We start from the raw sequence: 17,293 nt of genomic DNA, 5'->3' as shown, positions 1-17,293 counted from the left end.
TTAAAATTTGGTGCACTGAGTCACTCGTGAAACTTCTCAAACAGAAAGTGTGCAGTGGAAAAAAAGGTTGAAAACTGAAGCAAAAGCAGCGTGAAAGTGGAAGATGTTCAATAGACAAATCAATTCGATTTGGAGCTTGATTATGATATAGAATTAAGCATAGATGAAGATGAACATCTTAGGACACTCTAAGGCACAAACCAATCGGTGAAATGGGCATTAAAACAGTGAGGAAAGCTGACTCAAACAACCACACACATAGCATGAAGCTTCATTGCGTTTTTGAGTGGAGTTTGGCACGGTTTCACTCAAGCAAGTGCAGAAAATGATTGTAAACGGTGGAAAATTGAAGAAACATGTAAAATAAAGCATGAACAAGACATAGAACACAACTTGAACGGTGGAAATTGAAAAGAAAAAAGAATCACCGAATAAAAAATGACAAGAAATACAATGGAAGCAATAAAATGGTGTTGAAATGTAAAGGAAAGCTAGTAAATGATGTGAACCATAACAAGCAAGGAAATCTACAAATAGAGTGTAGAACACTCTTGTAGTCTCATAGTTGCATGGAATCAATGGAGAAACACAATGTAATAGACAATGAATGGTAAATGTGAAAGAGAAAAACAAAATAGAAGGAGAAGAAGATGAGAACAAGACGGAAAAATGAAGGAAACACAAGACTATGAAAGAACCTTACCAAACCGTGAGAGACCATGGTTTGATGGCTCTTGATACCATTATGGTGGAGCTCCAAAGGTGCCCGAAGAACTCCATGGGCAACGGGAATTGGATGAAGGAATGGAGGCAAGTTTTGAAGGCACTTGCAAGCTATGGAGAGTGAAGGAGGTGATATGATTTCCTAATCTAGGCTAGCCTAAGGAAGGTGGCTAGAGGTAGAGAGAGGAAATCTTTAGAAAGAGTGACTCTCAAAGGCAATAGAGGGAGGAGTGCTCTCAAGTAGCATCTATTGCATAAAATTTCAAGAGTGTCTACAAATGAGTGAAATTTTGGCTTTTATATGAAGCCATTTACACATGAGAAAGGAGAGCCATTGGATTGAGTGGGCCTTGATCTTGGCCCTTAGATCAAGCTTGGAGAAGGAGGCAAGATCACGCCCCTTGGATCTTGGCTTGAAGAACAAGAAGGATTCTTAGCCTTTAGATGTGATGACCAACCTTAGTCAAACCATGAAGAAAAAGGAGCCTCCTTGCCTTGCTATTCTCGGCCATGTATGAAGAGAAGTGGGCTGAGCCCAATTTAAGCCCCATCTTATGTTCCTTTCATGTCTTATGTATTATTGGAAAGCAAAGCCCAAACAATGGCCCAATGTAAATCTACACTACTAGATTTACATGCACTTCTTCAAGTCTTTGTGATCTCTTTGGCCCATGTAAAGAATGTGAGAAGCCCATTAAATTTGTGATCATGTAATGGGAGGCCCTTTTGAATCTTCTTCATCATTGATCTTGTAATTGGGCCTTTTAATGGGCTTGGGCTTGAGCTTGGGCTTGAAGGTGCAATTGGGCTTGTCAAAGGAGATACCTCTCAAGGTTTGTTGGGATGTATTGGTAGATGCTTTTACAGCTTGAGCGTAAGACTGATAATGCTTAACCTCTCTCTATACCTTTCGAGTTTGCACTGGCCTGTTTCCTTCCGAGGTATTTGGTTGCTTAGTTATTTTCTTCCACTCTTCCCTTCCATATCTAGCTTTGTTGACATGTAATTTGGTTGATCCGATTTGAATTGAATCCAGCTCACGTTGGAGTCTTTGCTCATTCTGCACCTCCAAAAACCGAACAAAACCATACCTATGTCCCTATTTGTCTAGACATCGCGAGATGAAGACCTCTGTGACCCTTCTCCATTGCTGAAATACTTTCCACATATCATACTCCCCATAACTAAACAAAAAATGGAAAAGAAGAACGTGGTAATCTTCCCTCCCCGCTACTGCCCGACCATTTTATTATTTATTTATGTTTTGAATAAGTAAAATTCAGCTTACATTTTCTAGGAGTTGAACATGTTTCATCTTTTGAGTTTGTTGTCTCCTTACAAAACATGTGTTGGTGGTGGTCAATTATTTTATTGGTTATATATGTTTTGAATTAATAAAAATATTATCGATTGTTGCAATTTTGGTTCTCCTTTTTAAAAAAAAAAAACTACATACACCCATAAAATTTTTTTAGCTCTCCTTTATATTATCTTTCTCTATCAATCTCATAATACCATCAAAACATACTTGTCACTCGAACATATAAGAATAGCAAGATTTCGTATCATCTTTCTCACAAGCAGCTTATTCTATAGAAATCTCCTTTTAAACTACCTTTAGAAGTACACTGGTCATGTTTTTAAAACAATTTGAAAAAACACGAGTTCATAACTAAGGTTTGGTTTTAACTAAAGAAATCTTGGTTCAATAAGATATGATGGGTCTGTAATGCACTTCTGAAGTTGAGAAACAAGGAAAATATTATGAATACTGGACAAGGCCACTAGTACGACAAATCTATAAGCTATTGGGACAACTCTATCATGATTCTGCAAAGTACCAACAAATCTTGACCTCAACTTTTTAGTTTGTAAGGCTCTTCCAACGCCATTAAGAGATAAAGCTTTTAAAAATAGGTTAAAATACTTTCCCATTTTCGTCAAAATTTATAAAATCAGTCATAATTTTGGTTGTATTCAAATAGGTCTCAATTTTCATCAATTTTGTTCAATTTGGTCCCTTTTTGTTAACACAATTTAAATCATTAAGGGTAATGAACATTGACGGTCACATGTCACTTTATATATTTTTTTTAATTTTTTTAAATGTCCATGTGTCAACCCAACAACGTGTCATGTGTCAGAGTTAATGTTTTATATTAAAATTCACATTTTTATTAATATTTTTGTTTAGGGTTACATTTAGTTTAAAATTATAACGAAAATTTTAACCATAACGACTAATTTTTAAATTTTAGATCAATGATGTTAGTTTTCATTCTTAAAATTTTTGTTCTAATTTTAAACTAATTGTAACCTTAAACCAAAAATATTTAATAAAATGTAAATTTTAACAAAAACATCATTATAACTTTTATATAAAAATTAAATTTGGTCTCAATTTCAAGAAGAAGAAAATTGCTCAGTTTTAAATAAAATTGGGACTAAATTGAATAAAAATAATAAATATAGAGAGTAAATTGAATAGAAAACATTGACTCTGACACGTGGCACATGGTTGGATCGACACGTGGTACACTGTTAGATTGACACATGAACATTTTAAAAAAATATAAAAAATATATTAAAAAAAACACAAAGTGACATATGATAATCGTTGTTCATTACCATCAATGATTTAAACAGTGTTAGCAAAAATAGGACCAAATTGGACAAAATTAACGAAAATTGGAACATTGAACACAAACAAAATTATGATTGATTTGACAAAACTTGACGAAAATTGAGACAAAAAATATATTTTAACCTAAAAAGTACATCATCACCTTTCTCAAAATCTAAAGCTTTTCTTCTTATATTTACATAACTCAATAAGAACTTATTTAGAATTTTTACTATTTTTATTATTTTTTCAATATATTATCAATGCTTAGTCCTGACCCCTAGTATGGTATTTCATTTGCATTATCCCTTTATTAGTATTTTTCTTTCACCCTTTTATTATCATTATTTTTTTTTTGTTAAAACTTTGTATAATAAAAATGACTCTTACCTGTGAATATCTAAAATAATTATTATTTAAAAAAGTGTATATTGAAGTGGCTTTCTGTTAGTTTTATGATGAAGCATGAGCACCATTGTCTGTGTCCTCTGAGTTAGTTAGGTTGGCTTTGCCTATAAATGGAACCTTGAAAGAGTTCATTCAATTACAAAGTTTGAGTTAGTTAGGTTGGCTTTGTCGATGTATATTGAAGTTCGCTTCAATTAAACCATGTTATCTATAATTTGTGATCTTGTGCCTCATTCGCATCATCTTTCTACATAGTGTTACAATTATCTGTTATCAATTTGGTTTATTGTTTGTGATAAGTAAAGAAATATATCGCTTCTATTTTCTCTTATATAAGCGTGTAGTAAAACTAAAATTATTTACGGTGATGTAACAAACTCAGACAGACAACAGAGAATGCAGAGAATGCGAGAATAAGAACGTAAAGCGGTTTTTTTGGCGAAAGACATTTCCAAAAGTGAATTGAGACTAATGCGGTTAGGAAATGTTTATGCAAGAGAGTATTTTCGGAATGAACCAAAGTGAAATACATGATGGTAAGTGTCGCAAACAAACATGAAGGATATTACTTTTCTTTGGTAAACCATTAAAAATATGCACATACAATTGCTTTAATCTCATTCGATACAACTTTTAATTTATTTTTTGTAGACAATCAATGCTTAAAAGAAAAATTGGAGAATCGTACGCTGATTTACTCCTTATAAGCAAAGGACGCAAGCATGTCCAAAGGTCAAAAATATATTTGTAGTTTACATGTACTATATATTATAATGATCGAGAAAGTGCCAAAAAAAAGAAATTCATAACAACGCTAGGATTGATGTGAGAATACAAAGAATGGCAAGTGAGAAATTTCTAATGCCTAAGCAGATTAAAAAAAGCTTAATCGAAGTTCTCAAAAGAATTGTTTCCTATATACCTAACTAGTCATACTGTCCAAGATTTTCAAGGCTCAATAACTATCCTCCAATAGATAGTATTAATCTTGTTGAAGGTATATTTTAAAAAGAACCATTGCTCTCCAAATATTGAGCAATCTGCTTTCTCATCTTTTCTTCAATGCTCTCTCTGCCTGTAACTCATTGTGGCAGCTGCTGCATCTTTTAATTTTATTATATCTATAACTTCCTCAGGAAGACACAGATACTGTACAACTTAACTGAATCCTTTTTCAAGTGAAGTAAACCCCAATCTATAAAAGGTGGCACTTCCGCACCTTAAACTACAAAAAAGGCAAGTAGTGCGTGCATTATGGCCCAATAAAATATAATTCCAAGCCGTAAGACAGGTTGTCTCATTAGAGTCCGATCACAAGAAACCCTGCACAAATACGAATGAAAAACCATTCAATAAACACACGAATTTAAAACCATGAAAGCATGGGGAAAATATACCCACCATAAGCCATCAATCAAGTCAGTCAATGGTCTAGTAAATCTTGGGACAATCTTGGATGAAGTCAGGGATTTGAAACCATGGACTGCAACAAAAGTGCCAACCAAGAATTAACTAAAAGGAATTATAAGGCATTGCTGAAAGCGTCAGAAACCAGTACAAAGGTTTAGTGCAGAATTACCTTTGTCATCCTCTTCTTCTTCTTCTATCCTACTAGTACCCCCAGGGTTTTCATCTACAGCAATGGCAATATGATCACTGTTGCCTTTGCGCAAACTGCGTACTTGAGGTGCAACAAAAGCACCTGATGGTGACCAACGGTTCATCTATTAAAAAGGAGAAAATGAATTCAATCCCTTCAAATTTAAATCAATAACTGTGTCAATGTCACGAACAAAATGAAAATATATTTAATTTCTTTAACCACCACTCTGTTTTATTTATTTATTTATTGTTTTTTAAAGCAAGTATTAACAACCATATTTAATCAGCGTAAAATGGTCGTGACAGAAGAGAATGAGTACACATATCTTAACCAAGATAACTAAAACATAAAACCCAACTTTCAAACTGACTGTTTGTACTGAGTTGACAAATTTTTGAGAATGTTGTTCATCATGACAAGGTAATGAAACAGTGACGCATTTCATGTTTTATTCAATTTAAGGTTTTAATTTGAAAAAAAAGTTTACTTAATCCAGATTTATTACAGGATTTTTGTACTAATGCAAATGACCCAACTATTAAGCAAATAATTGATTTTCTCACCACTGGTTCTACCTCCACAATTTCTGAGCTTGTGCTAGCTCCCTTTCCAGTTTCTTCCACGCTTTCAAGCAAATTCAATTGCAGTTCTTTCTGGTGTAAGGACGTCTCAAGAGTTTCTGTTTTGTGATTCAATTCTTCTACCTTACTCCTTTCTACTTGCAACATCGCATCCTTGCTTTCTACAACTTCCCTTAGATTTTCCAATTCTGACAATAAAGACATAAGCTTCTTCTGCAGTATTTCTTTGTATTCATGAACCTGACTATTGCTCTTCATATCAGGATGTAGTTCATGCGCTCCGTCATGAGACACAACCATATCAACCCATGTCAAGAACTCAAAGATCTCATCAGAGTTTCTCTTATTGCTCATTTGTGATGCAAGAAGAACATCATTAGTGCATCTGGTAACCTCCTGTCTCAAGAATGAAATTTCAGTATCTCTTTCTTGCAACTGGGATTGGAGCTTTTCAACTTCAGAAAGGAGATTTGCCGAAAGGTGGTGAAGCTCATCAAACTTGCTGACAGTTGTGGAAAGCTTTTTCATAACCTTACCACGAGAAAATTCAAGGTTCTCAATCTCTTGATTTTTTTGTTCCACAACCTTTTCCAGATCAACAATCTTATTTGTCAATTCTTCCATTTGTGTTTCTTCCTCATCGAGGGCATGCATTAGTGCTTCAATTTCTGCATTAAACCAGTAAGGTCCAGAAATATTGTAAGTTTCTCATTTGTAAAAGAAATTTGGCAAGTTCACTACTTAAAAAACAAGGAAACAGAGAAAACCCACCTTGGTCTTTGGCAGCCAGTAAACCAGTCTGAGATCGCATTTTCTCCTCTAATTCAGCAGTGGTTTCTTGCCTATCCTGTAGCTCATTCACTTTATGTACAAGTATCTTCCTTTCTGCCTCAATTGCTTCCACCTCTTTCTTTAAATTATGTTCTTGAATCTTAAAAGCTTGAAGATCTTGAGAGTAACTGGTTGCAGCAGCTTCAGCATCCTTGATCTGTTTTACCAGATCTGAGCAAATCCTATCTCTTTGAACATCCTTCTCCTGAAGCTCTCTCTGCAAATTTGCTATAGTAGACTTCATTTCTTTTTGATTAGCATCTAAAAATTCAGCTTTTATACTAGTAAACCCTTTCACAGTCAACAGCAATCTATCTGCCATGGTTTTAATACATTCTTCAGATATGTCATCATTAAACGAAGGAGTTTCCAAGCTCATCCCTAGATCTGAAGATTCAACCTTCGTCCCACACAGTTCCGCTTTTTCATTTTCAAGTACAATGGAAGAGTTATTGCATGCTTCATAAAGGTAAGCAATGATCCCACGTAATGCAACGAGTTTCTCATCATGCTCACTTAGTTCTTTCTTCATGGTTTCACACGACTCTTTTTGGGAAGTCATTTCCCTTTGAATACTTGCCATTAGTTTAGATAGAGTTTTGTCTAGTTCCTCTGCCAAACTTGAGTGTATGTTTATTTTATCCTTAAGAGAACTGACCTTCGTCATGAACTCTTGTAGTTGATGACCAAATAGACGAAGATTTTCAACAGAGGTATCATCATCATACTGATCAATTGCGTCAAAATCTTCCCAAGGATTTGCAGGCACAGAGCTCTTCTGGAACAAATATCACAAGTATTTAACAAGAAAACTAGGTCACATTACCAAAAATAGTATTAAAAATGCATTTACGCCAAAGACAAACCACAAGGCACATATGCAACGAATAAAATTTGAGCCATAAACTTAAAATAGAGGGAGAGTTTTTGTGCTGGCATTGCAGTTGCAACATTCTATATATAATGCAAAAAGGGAATAAAATTGCATTCAATAAAGAGGCGATTGAAAGTAAAGATACTAAGATACTGATAAACATGGACAAAAACACCTCAACTTTCCACTGCTCAATTGTTACTAGTTTAAAAACTCTGTTCATTTAAAAATATCTAAGACACCAACATTGAGGAAACAGAAACTACAACAAAAATAAAATAAAGACCACCACTTAGCAGTCCCGGTCACAAACTGAAACTACAAACTACAAAAAAAAAAAAAAAAAACTACAAAAATTTGAAGTACAAGAATTTACACTAACACATCCTTGTCACAAACTGGCCAAACTGCATTCTATCTTATATTTCTTATTCTCACTTTCACATTATATTCTTATGTACAGTGTGAAAGAAAGTTTAAATAGAAATACAGAAAATGTAAAATCATGATGTAAAATATAATTTTGTAGTTCAATATCCATGTGTTATATAAATACCTTATTAGAAGATGCCCAGTGTTCTCTGGTGATGAATGAATCCACCATATTTGTAGCATTGTTTCCTTTCATGCATGACTCAAGACCAGCCTCCAATTTCCGATAAGATTCCAAATCAAACATAAATGCATTGGTCAGTAAATTGTGAACCTCACCAAAGCTTTTGAAGACAAGGTTCAGAATAGATTTTAATTCCATGATATCAGATAAATGGCTCTGTTTTCCAGCCTCGTGCAAGGATGATAACTTTTCCAGATGTGCAAGTGCTTCCAGTTTGGAGGCCTCAGCTGAATCCCTTTCTCTTCTGATATCCACAAGTTCAGCATTCACCTTTGCAAGCTCCTCCTGAAAACTATCATTCATCTCTTGAACCTCGTTTAACTCTGCCAGTAGGAGTTCTGATGCTCTTTTAGACTTCCTGGACTCTTGTTCTAAAGATGACACAGTATTATGCAGATTAGAACATAGTTTCCCAACCTGTTCCAACTTCTTCACTGGATCACTAATATAACCTTCACCACCAACCTCAATCTCACCTAACTTGTTCAAAATCAGTTTCAAAGAATATTCTTGCTCCTGCAAACGGTGCTCTGTTTCTTCGAAATGTTTCTTCAGTTGCAAACTCTCTGATTCAAGAGCTTCTAACTTATCTGGGTAGGTTGATAATTGTCCCAACCTCTGTTCATGCTCTGCAAGTGTATTATCCCGGTTGCTGATCTCAGATTTCAAGTGCTCCATCTGAACAGTCATCTCTTCAATAGTTTGTTTTAGACTGTCACGCTGCTGCACCAATGACTTCCCTTTCCTAACTGCAACGTTTAACTTCTCTCTGAGAGATGCTGATTTATGCTCCTCCTGATTAAGAAGCCCTTGCAACTCCTCAATTCTTTTAGTCATAGCTTCAACTTCACCAGATAAAGATATTTGTTTGTCAAAAAATCTATCTCTCTCCTCCTTCACATGCAGCAATTCATTCAAAGACTTCTCCAGATCTATTTTATATCTATCAATACTTGCCTCCTTATCCTGCACATCTATACTTCTTTCTTCACAAACTGTACCATCATCCTTTTGTGAACGGAGTCCATCACCTACAACCCCATATGCAGGATTCATTGACAAAAGATTCGCATGATTTTGTAAAAGCTTTCTCAGCAATTCCTCCAAGGAATCAATCTTTTCACTACCAGAAACCAGATTTTCTGTTTCAGATTCTGACAAGGCATCGCCAACTAAACCATGCAATTTTCTGATCTTATCATCAATGATGAAAATCTGTTCTTCAATGGCAGCTTTCTGTTCCAATTTATCCTTTAAAATAGCTATTTCATTAAGAAGTTTTTCATTCTCAAGTTCAGTTTCTCTTGTCTGTGCAGATAGCTTCTGTTCTGTTTTCAGCTTTTCTATGAGCTTTCCTAGCAATTCTTCTAAGGAATCAATAGGTTCATTACCAGACACCATATTTTGTGAATCAGATTCTGACAAGGCATCACCAACCAAGTCTTGCAACTTTCTGATCTTGCCATCAAGGGTGGAAATTTGTTCTTCAATTGCAGTTTTGTGTTCCAATTTGTCCTTCAAACTAGATATTTCCTTAAGCAGCTTTTCATTGTCAAGTTCAGTTTCTCTTGTCAATACAGATAGCTTCCGTTCCACATTCAGCTTTTCTATGAGCTTTCCTAGCAATTCTTCTAAGGAATCAATAGATGCATTACCAGACACCATATTTTGTGAATCAGATTCTGACAAGGCATCACCAACCAAATCTTGCAACTTTCTGATCTTGCCATCAATGGTGAAAATTTGTTCTTCAATTGCAGTTTTGTTTTCCAATTTATCCTTCAAACTAGTTATTTCTTTAAGCAGCCTTTCATTCTCAAGTTCATTTTCTCTTGTCAATGCAGACAGTTTCTGTTCCATGTTCAGCTTTTCTATGAGCTTTCGCAGCAATTCTTCCAAGGAATCAATATTTGCATCACCAAACACCATATTTTGTGTATCCGATTCTGACATGGCATCACCAACCAAGTCTTGCAACTTTCTGATCTTGCCATCAATAGTGAAAATTTGTTCTTCAATAGCAGTTTTGTGTTCCAATTTGTCCTTCAAACCAGATATTTCTATAAGCAGCCGTTCATTCTCAAGTTCAGTTTCTCTTGTCGATGCAGACAGTTTCTGTTCCATCTTCAGCTTTTGTATGAGCTTTCCCAGCAATTCTTCCAAGGAATCAATATTTGCATCACCAAACCCCATATTTTGTGTATCAGATTCTGATAAGGTATCAACAACCAAGTCCTGCAACTTTCTGATCTTGCCATCAATAGTTAAAAGTTGTTCTTCAATTGCAGTTTTGTGTTCCAACTTGTTCTTCACAATAGTCATTTCCTTAATCAGCTTTTCTTTCTCAAGTTCAGCCTCCCTTATTTGCAATGATAGTCTCTCATTCTCAAGGACCAAAGACTCTACTTTTTCAGAAAGGTTCCCTCTCTCAGATGTGAGAGCACTAAGGTCTTCTTGAAAAGTAGACACCATCCTTTGAGATTCTTCCAGATCGGTATTTAGCATTCCGCAATAACTATCATATTTTTCGATCTTCAGTTGTAGAGCATCTATATGACGATTAGCCTCAGTAAGTGCTGCACATATACATTCAATCTTATCCTCCGTCTCCATAGACTGCAAATGTGAAGGCATTTCAACACTATTTACAAGCTCTTCCCATCTCCGTAGTAAGCTGTTTCTTTCTATCAATGACTGCTCCAGCATTTCATTTTGCTCAGCCAACCCATAATAGTTACTCTGCAACTCCTCAAATTTCTTTCTAAAATCATCTGAATCTGGTTGTAGCTGACTGTCATCTTTCCACGAATCTCTGGCTACATAACCAGCATCAGAGTATGAGCCTCCTACCACAGCATCTTTCTGTTCCCAATCATTCATTGCCAATGAGTTTCCAGAAACTGAACTAGCCAACCAATCAATCTTCTCAATTGTATCCCTTGAATGAAACTGCTCTGGGAGATCTAAGTCTTCCATTATCTCTTCTATCCTCTGAAGCATTGAATCTTTAAGGAGGAATGACTCTCTCAAAGCATTAGATGAATTCCGTATATAAGAAAGCTCAGATTCCAGAGCTTCCACACGTTCACCAGCCTCTTCATATGTCTTAAGTTTTGTTTCAAGCTCATGCAGTCTAGTATCTTTCAACTGTAACTCTTGCAAGCATTTCTCCAATTCACTGGATGTCTCCGCCAAGGACTGCTTGAGGCCATCTCGCTGAACAACCAGCCCTTTCCCCTTGGCAACAGCTATACTAAGTTTCTCACGGATGGAGGACACCCGCTGTTCTGAATGCTCAAGTTCATTTGTTTTCTTGTGTAATTCAGAACGAGCAACAACAAGAGCTTCCTCAGCCTGATATAAGCTTTCCTTCAGAACATGGATTTCATTTTCATTCTCAAGACGAAGTGTGTCTAGATAATGCATTTTTTCCTTCAATTCAGCCAATTCCATCTCCTTGGATCCATATAGTTCTTTAGTCGTGTGATGCTGGATTTCAGCCTCTCGCATTTTCTGTACAAGACTAGACACTAAAGAATCTAACCATGAAAGGGGAGATTTATTCATATCAATCTTTGGGACATCTGCATTTAGCACACCTGTCAGATCTTGTATTAGCTTACTAACAGAATCTAAATCAACACACTTCATCTTCAATTCTTCCAATTCTGTCTCCCTATGCATCAATTCCGACTTCATCTCCTTGGTAACAGACTCAAGTTCCTGCTTCTCATTCAATATATTCCCAATACGTTTCAATATGGGCTGAAAGCTATTATAGTTCAGTAGTTCAGGAAGCACTTCACTTTGTACATCTATCTTATCATCCATAGTCCTGCCATTTCCGAGTACAAGTTTACTCAGGTCACTGTACATCTTATGCAATAGACTAACAGCCAATTCATTCCTCCCAAGCAGATCATCACATTTTGAACTCATTTCTTTATATGATGTGCACATTATTTCATGTTCTGAATTTGTAGATTCAAGTTTCTTCTGCAGATCAAAAATCATTTCAGCAGCAGCATGAACTGAAACTTCTAACTGATGAGTGATATCCAGGTTACTGTGGGTGTCAGAAGAGAAAGTTGTGCTCATAATTCCACCAACTGATTCTTTCAGCTTCCCAACTAACTCAACAATTTGGGCCATGGACATATTCCAGCCTTGCTCAAGTAGGGTTGCCCTCTCTGTCACCTCCTTCTGCAAATTTTCTAGTTGACTGCCAACACTAGAAGCCATTTCACTTGAAATTTGTTTCACATCATTCATTTCAGTATGCAATTCACTAATTGATGATTGACAATGTCCAAGCTTCTCATAAAGTTCATTATTTTTGGCTTTGAGACGGGCATCTTCTTGCTTTAAAGTGTCACAGAGTTTCTCAAGAAGAGATTTCTGTCCTTGAATATCACCCAGAAGTTGCTTCATGGTTTCATACTGAACAACTAGTTCAATGTTGGATGCTTCCAAATCTGAACAATGTTGCTTCAATTGTTCAAACTGGTCCTCAAGATCACTGTATTTTGCATCACCAGCTTTCCGATCATCTCGCTCCCCCTTGAATAATGCACCCGCAGTCTGAACATCCAGTTTCCACTTCGAAAGCAATTTTTTCAAATTTTCAATTTGTTCTTTGGTCAACTTAAATGAGTTTGATGATGACTGAAGAAAACTGGAATCCTTTGTTTCCCCTTCATGCTCATCTTCATGTACTTTTGTTTCAAAAGCCTGTATCAATTTTGAAACCACAGGTGACGAAACCTTTTCACCAGATCTGCTGGAGGATACTGAATGAGAATGCAACTCATTAACTGCATTTTCAAGCATAGTCAAAACTTTCTCTGCCTCATCCAAGCATTCCTTCAATGAAACAAACCCAAGATCATCATCAAATACTTCACGTTCATGTCTATTCAGATGTGGCCCCACTGGTGCACCTTCATCAGGCTCCTGGTCTATATGCAGATAATCTTCAGTAATTGCAATTTCAACGCCCTTTCTTTGTTCACATACAACATTGCCTTGATGCCCAAGGTCCCTGGGTTGAGATAGTGGTTGACTGTGTTCCTTTCCAGTGTCTTCTATATTGGCCTTATGCATATCCAAAGTGTTGTTGAGAAATACATTTTCCTTGGAAATTTGTTCCAACTGCATTGTGGCTTCTTTAAGGTCACCTTCAAACCTCAATCGTTCCCCCTTTTCAATAGACAATTGCTCATTTAAAGCAATGATTTGAGAAGAGAGTCTATGATTCTCATCTACAAGATTTTTCATCTTATCACCTGAAAATGTAAGGTTCCCATTTAAGTTGGAATTTTCTGCCTGTAGACTTGCCACCAAATCTTTATTCTCAACCAAATCTAATGACAGCCTATCAATCTCATGTTTGAGATGCTCAATTTCTTCTTCAATCTTACTCCTATCTTCGGTCACAGAAGAGATCCTGTCAATTAAGTTAGACTTCTCAAGTTTTACTCCTTCCATCGAACCCCTTAAGTCAGCTAATTCAGTCACCAGATTCTTAATTTCAAATAGATGAAATTCCTTCTCCTCCAAAAGTTTACTTTTCTCACCATTTGTCAAATCAAGAGTTTCATTCATGCCCTTCTTTTCCACCTGTAAACTTGAGATCAAGCCTCTGCAGTCAGCCAACTCTTTGGATAATTCCAGAAAATCTTTTTGAGACATATCAAAATTATTCTGCAGCTCAAGCACTCTGGCAGAAAGAGCTTCCACCTCAGCCATGGCAGCATTAAATTGATTTTGCAGTTCCACATTTTTGCTAGAAATATCTTGTAGATCAACACGGCTATTATGAAGTTCTTCACTAAGGTATTGATTCTTCTCATTAACTTCATTATAAGAAGCACGAAGCTGATATATTTCATCAACCAACTGGTGACCTTGGTTATCAGACTCCAGCAGTTCAGCTAGTTGAGTGTTAAATATATTTTTCATTAAATTTTCAAGAAACAATTCTTCTTTGAGACTCTGAAATGCTTCTGAAATGTCATGGTCCGATAGAATTGAACGACTGGCTAAAGGATCCAAATCAGTCTCTGCTACTCTTGCCTCAATCAGAAACTGACACTCTTCTTCATTAAGCCCCTTAATAATTTCAGCCAGCTGCAACAGGTTAATGGAGTTTGCATCAAGAACAGAAGGCACATCCAATGGTCTGGATGGATCAAACTCATGAGCTCCCCTTGACTTTGGATCCTCAATTGCAAGTCCATCACGAGGCCATTGCTGATTAAACCCCTCCGGAAGTCCCCCATCCTGTTCAATGAGAACTACTTCACTATTCTGTTCTTGATTACACTGGAGGAAAATTTCTTCATGATGTGAACTAGGTAATACTTCTCTCTCCAGATCTGAAGTCCCTGATGCTGCAATATCATCACCTTGGCCTTTATCGAAACCAGAAAGCTTATCTGACACAATGTCCTCGTGAGAAGAGAGCAATTCAATTGACTTGCTCAGTTGTTCAGCTTCATGAGACACCTCCTCAGTTCTAGCTTTCTCCAAAGAAATTCCCGGAAGAGACTGGTCATTCTCACCAACTTCAGACAAAAGAAGCTCCCTCTGACCATCAATCACCAAATCAGGGCTTTGAAAAAATTTCTTCATGACCAAACCATCTGCCTCCTGCATTGCCCCTACCCAGCAACAAATGAGAATTTAAATTATAAATCAAAAACCATTTATTAGTTTTCCCAGCCTGCCTAATTAATATCCTAATAATCAAACATAAAGGTATAACATTAATGGAGGTACAGAAACAGAGAAAGAGAGAGAGCACAACCTAAATCTGTTACCTGATCTTCCCTTGTTTGCATCACAGATGTATTCGGAATACCCTGTGATAAAAGCAACAATTCTTCCCTCTTTTCACCCTCTCTTTCTGAAACAGACTCACCCACAACAGTTGTACCAGGAGCAGGCTGGGACAAAATGGAAACAGGTGCAGATGTATGATCATGTGTTTCTCCTCCTTCAGGAACCAAGCTACCTGAAGTACTCAAAGACACATTCTCTGCCACATCAGCTTCAATGTCTTCAGCAATATTCCCTTGAACCTGGGCAGATGACTCATTATCTTTCTCACAGATCCCAGGAACCTGATGTGCTGGCTCAGCATTAGAATCCAATACAGATTCATCACCCGTATTATATGTAGTGACGACTGATGATGAAACAACAGATGGATCAATATTGTCTGGAGGTAACGAGTTTGCCACAGACTGTGACTCTGATGTTTCTGTATTAACCACACTTGAGTGACTGTCGTCTTCAACATTTCCATCAGTTCTCTGAGACGATGCTGTTGAAACTGAGACACTACTTGCAGCATCAGAATCAGAATCAACTAGCTGAGGTAAACCAGCTTTTTTTGATGATTTTCCACGGCTACTACCACTTTTATTGTCCTTCTTCTGACGAAACTGTTGGAGCTGAAGTGACGAACAGTGAAAAATAATTACGAACTATAACCAGTCAATTGTACTATATGCGTTCAAACAATATAATAAAATGAATCAACTAGGAAGATAAAGACAACATCAAATTCTTTATTAATAATAACAATTTTAATAAAACAAATCCAATCAAGTTTCAACATCAGCCTTCAGAAATGAAATGAACAGGGGAATGAATGCTACAGCGTACAGTCCTTGGCACTATTTTCTTACATGAATTTGGATCCTATAGGCAAGTTCAGACACACAGTAACTGCTCACGAGAAACAAGGGATTACACACTCACATACAGATTTTCTAGGTCTGGGCGTACTACATAATTAAATTCTAAGCCATTCACACCTAATAAACTCATCACTGGTTATCAAATCTACATGCTCTCTAAAGTACAGTGTACAGCACCCCACACTTCTCAGATACGAAAACCCTACACCACAATTCCCTAACTCTGATAGGAACCAAATTCTAATTACCAAAAACACACCCTAGAATAACAAGAGCTACACTCACTTCACCTACTCCACATACAGATACACACTTATCAAAGCAAGAACTGAAAATCAGTGAAAACATCATATACCCTCTTCTTGCCAGCTGCGAGTAGATCGGTACGGCTCTTGTTTCGGTCCATTTTCCGATCCACTCTCCGATCCACCCCGTTATTACTCCCCACTGTAACCGCAGGAATCACCAAAATTGAGCCCTGGTCATCGCTCAGATCCTCCTCTTAAACTGCAACCCAAAAAACCAACCGAATCAAATCAAATTTGTACACAATTACAATCATTAACGCTCCTCACAATCTAAAACAAGAATAGAGAAACTAAAATATTCACAGCTTACATCCTCCAAATTGAAACTCATAAAACACACACAAATCGCGTTCGTGTCGTGCGTGAAGGTGTCAAAAATTTATTCCTATTTCCGTACAAACCAAACACCGAATAACCTAACCACCTGATTCGAAACGCAGAGAATAACAGTGAAAAAACAGAAATGAAAATTACAAATAAATAGCGAAAGATTTAAGAGGGAAGAGAGAAGAACTTGATTGAGAGTTGTTGAACGGTACGAGACGACGACGTCGTCGTAGCATATCATTCGAGGTGAGGTGAGGTTCGCAGTGGCTATGGCTGTGGTTGCAAATCGAATCGTTCTTTCTTCCTTCCTTTCTTTTTTTCTTTCTTTCTTTCTCAGTTTCTATGATGTGGTGGAATTGGTAGCAGCGTTTTTCAGATCTAAACTGAACGAAGCGTTATTTTCTCGCTGGTTCAAGAGTCGAATCAAGCAACATGATTTTTATTTTTCACAAAAAATATTTTAATTTTTGACGGGAAAAAACCAAAATAAAAATAAAAATAAATAAAAACAGTGTTGTTTTGTTTGGTTTGGGGTTTGGCAAAGTGACGGTTGGTGTCGGTTTCTTAAGGTGGCAGCAACTGCATTAGCTTGGGTGAAAAATATTATGGTTCGCGAGTGATTTTGAGTCCTTTCACTTTTTTCTTTTCTTATTTGTCCTCCTTTGTTTTGAATTTATTTATTATTTTTAAAAA

The 17,293-nt window shown here is 36.5% G+C and overlaps 1 protein-coding gene across 7 annotated transcripts; it reads right to left on the bottom strand.

Moving 5' to 3' along the window:
- Positions 1-4,455: 4,455 nt before the first annotated feature.
- On the bottom strand, positions 4,456-17,038 carry LOC114193849 (nucleoporin). Of its 7 annotated transcripts, XM_028083801.2 has the most exons (10): positions 16,788-17,036; positions 16,584-16,697; positions 16,321-16,472; positions 15,068-15,716; positions 8,200-14,921; positions 6,710-7,547; positions 5,921-6,606; positions 5,334-5,478; positions 5,156-5,237; positions 4,456-5,077 (listed from the first exon to the last, which is right to left on the bottom strand). In XM_028083801.2, exons 3-10 carry the CDS (start codon positions 16,369-16,371, stop codon positions 4,975-4,977), a joined length of 9,276 nt encoding a protein of 3,091 aa, XP_027939602.2. In that variant the 5' UTR covers positions 16,372-16,472; positions 16,584-16,697; positions 16,788-17,036; the 3' UTR covers positions 4,456-4,974. The 7 variants fall into 7 exon arrangements, with proteins under 7 accessions (XP_027939602.2, XP_027939605.2, XP_027939601.2 ...); XM_028083804.2 differs by lacking the exon at positions 16,584-16,697 and having other exon boundaries at positions 5,933-6,606; positions 16,788-17,038; XM_028083800.2 differs by lacking the exon at positions 16,584-16,697.
- Positions 17,039-17,293: the final 255 nt, after the last annotated feature.

This window comes from Vigna unguiculata, chromosome 8, assembly GCF_037176805.1.
Source record: "Vigna unguiculata cultivar grain cowpea cultivar isolate G323 ecotype 2 chromosome 8, ASM3717680v1, whole genome shotgun sequence".
Lineage (NCBI taxonomy): Eukaryota > Viridiplantae > Streptophyta > Magnoliopsida > Fabales > Fabaceae > Vigna > Vigna unguiculata.
The sequence above is the reverse complement of the archived record's forward strand: the minus strand, read 5'-3'. Positions and strand labels throughout refer to the sequence as shown.

Excerpts from the sequence above, each read along its gene's own strand:
- LOC114193849 (XM_028083801.2), bottom strand. The coding sequence starts at position 16,371 with ATGGACCGAAACAAGAGCCGTACCGATCTACTCGCAGCTGGCAAGAAG. Across the intron at positions 15,717-16,320 it reads TCGCAGCTGGCAAGAAGAGG|CTCCAACAGTTTCGTCAGAA; the intron begins GTATATGATGTT and ends TCGTCACTTCAG. Across the intron at positions 5,479-5,920 it reads TTGTGGAGGTAGAACCAGTG|ATGAACCGTTGGTCACCATC; the intron begins GTGAGAAAATCA and ends CCTTTTTAATAG.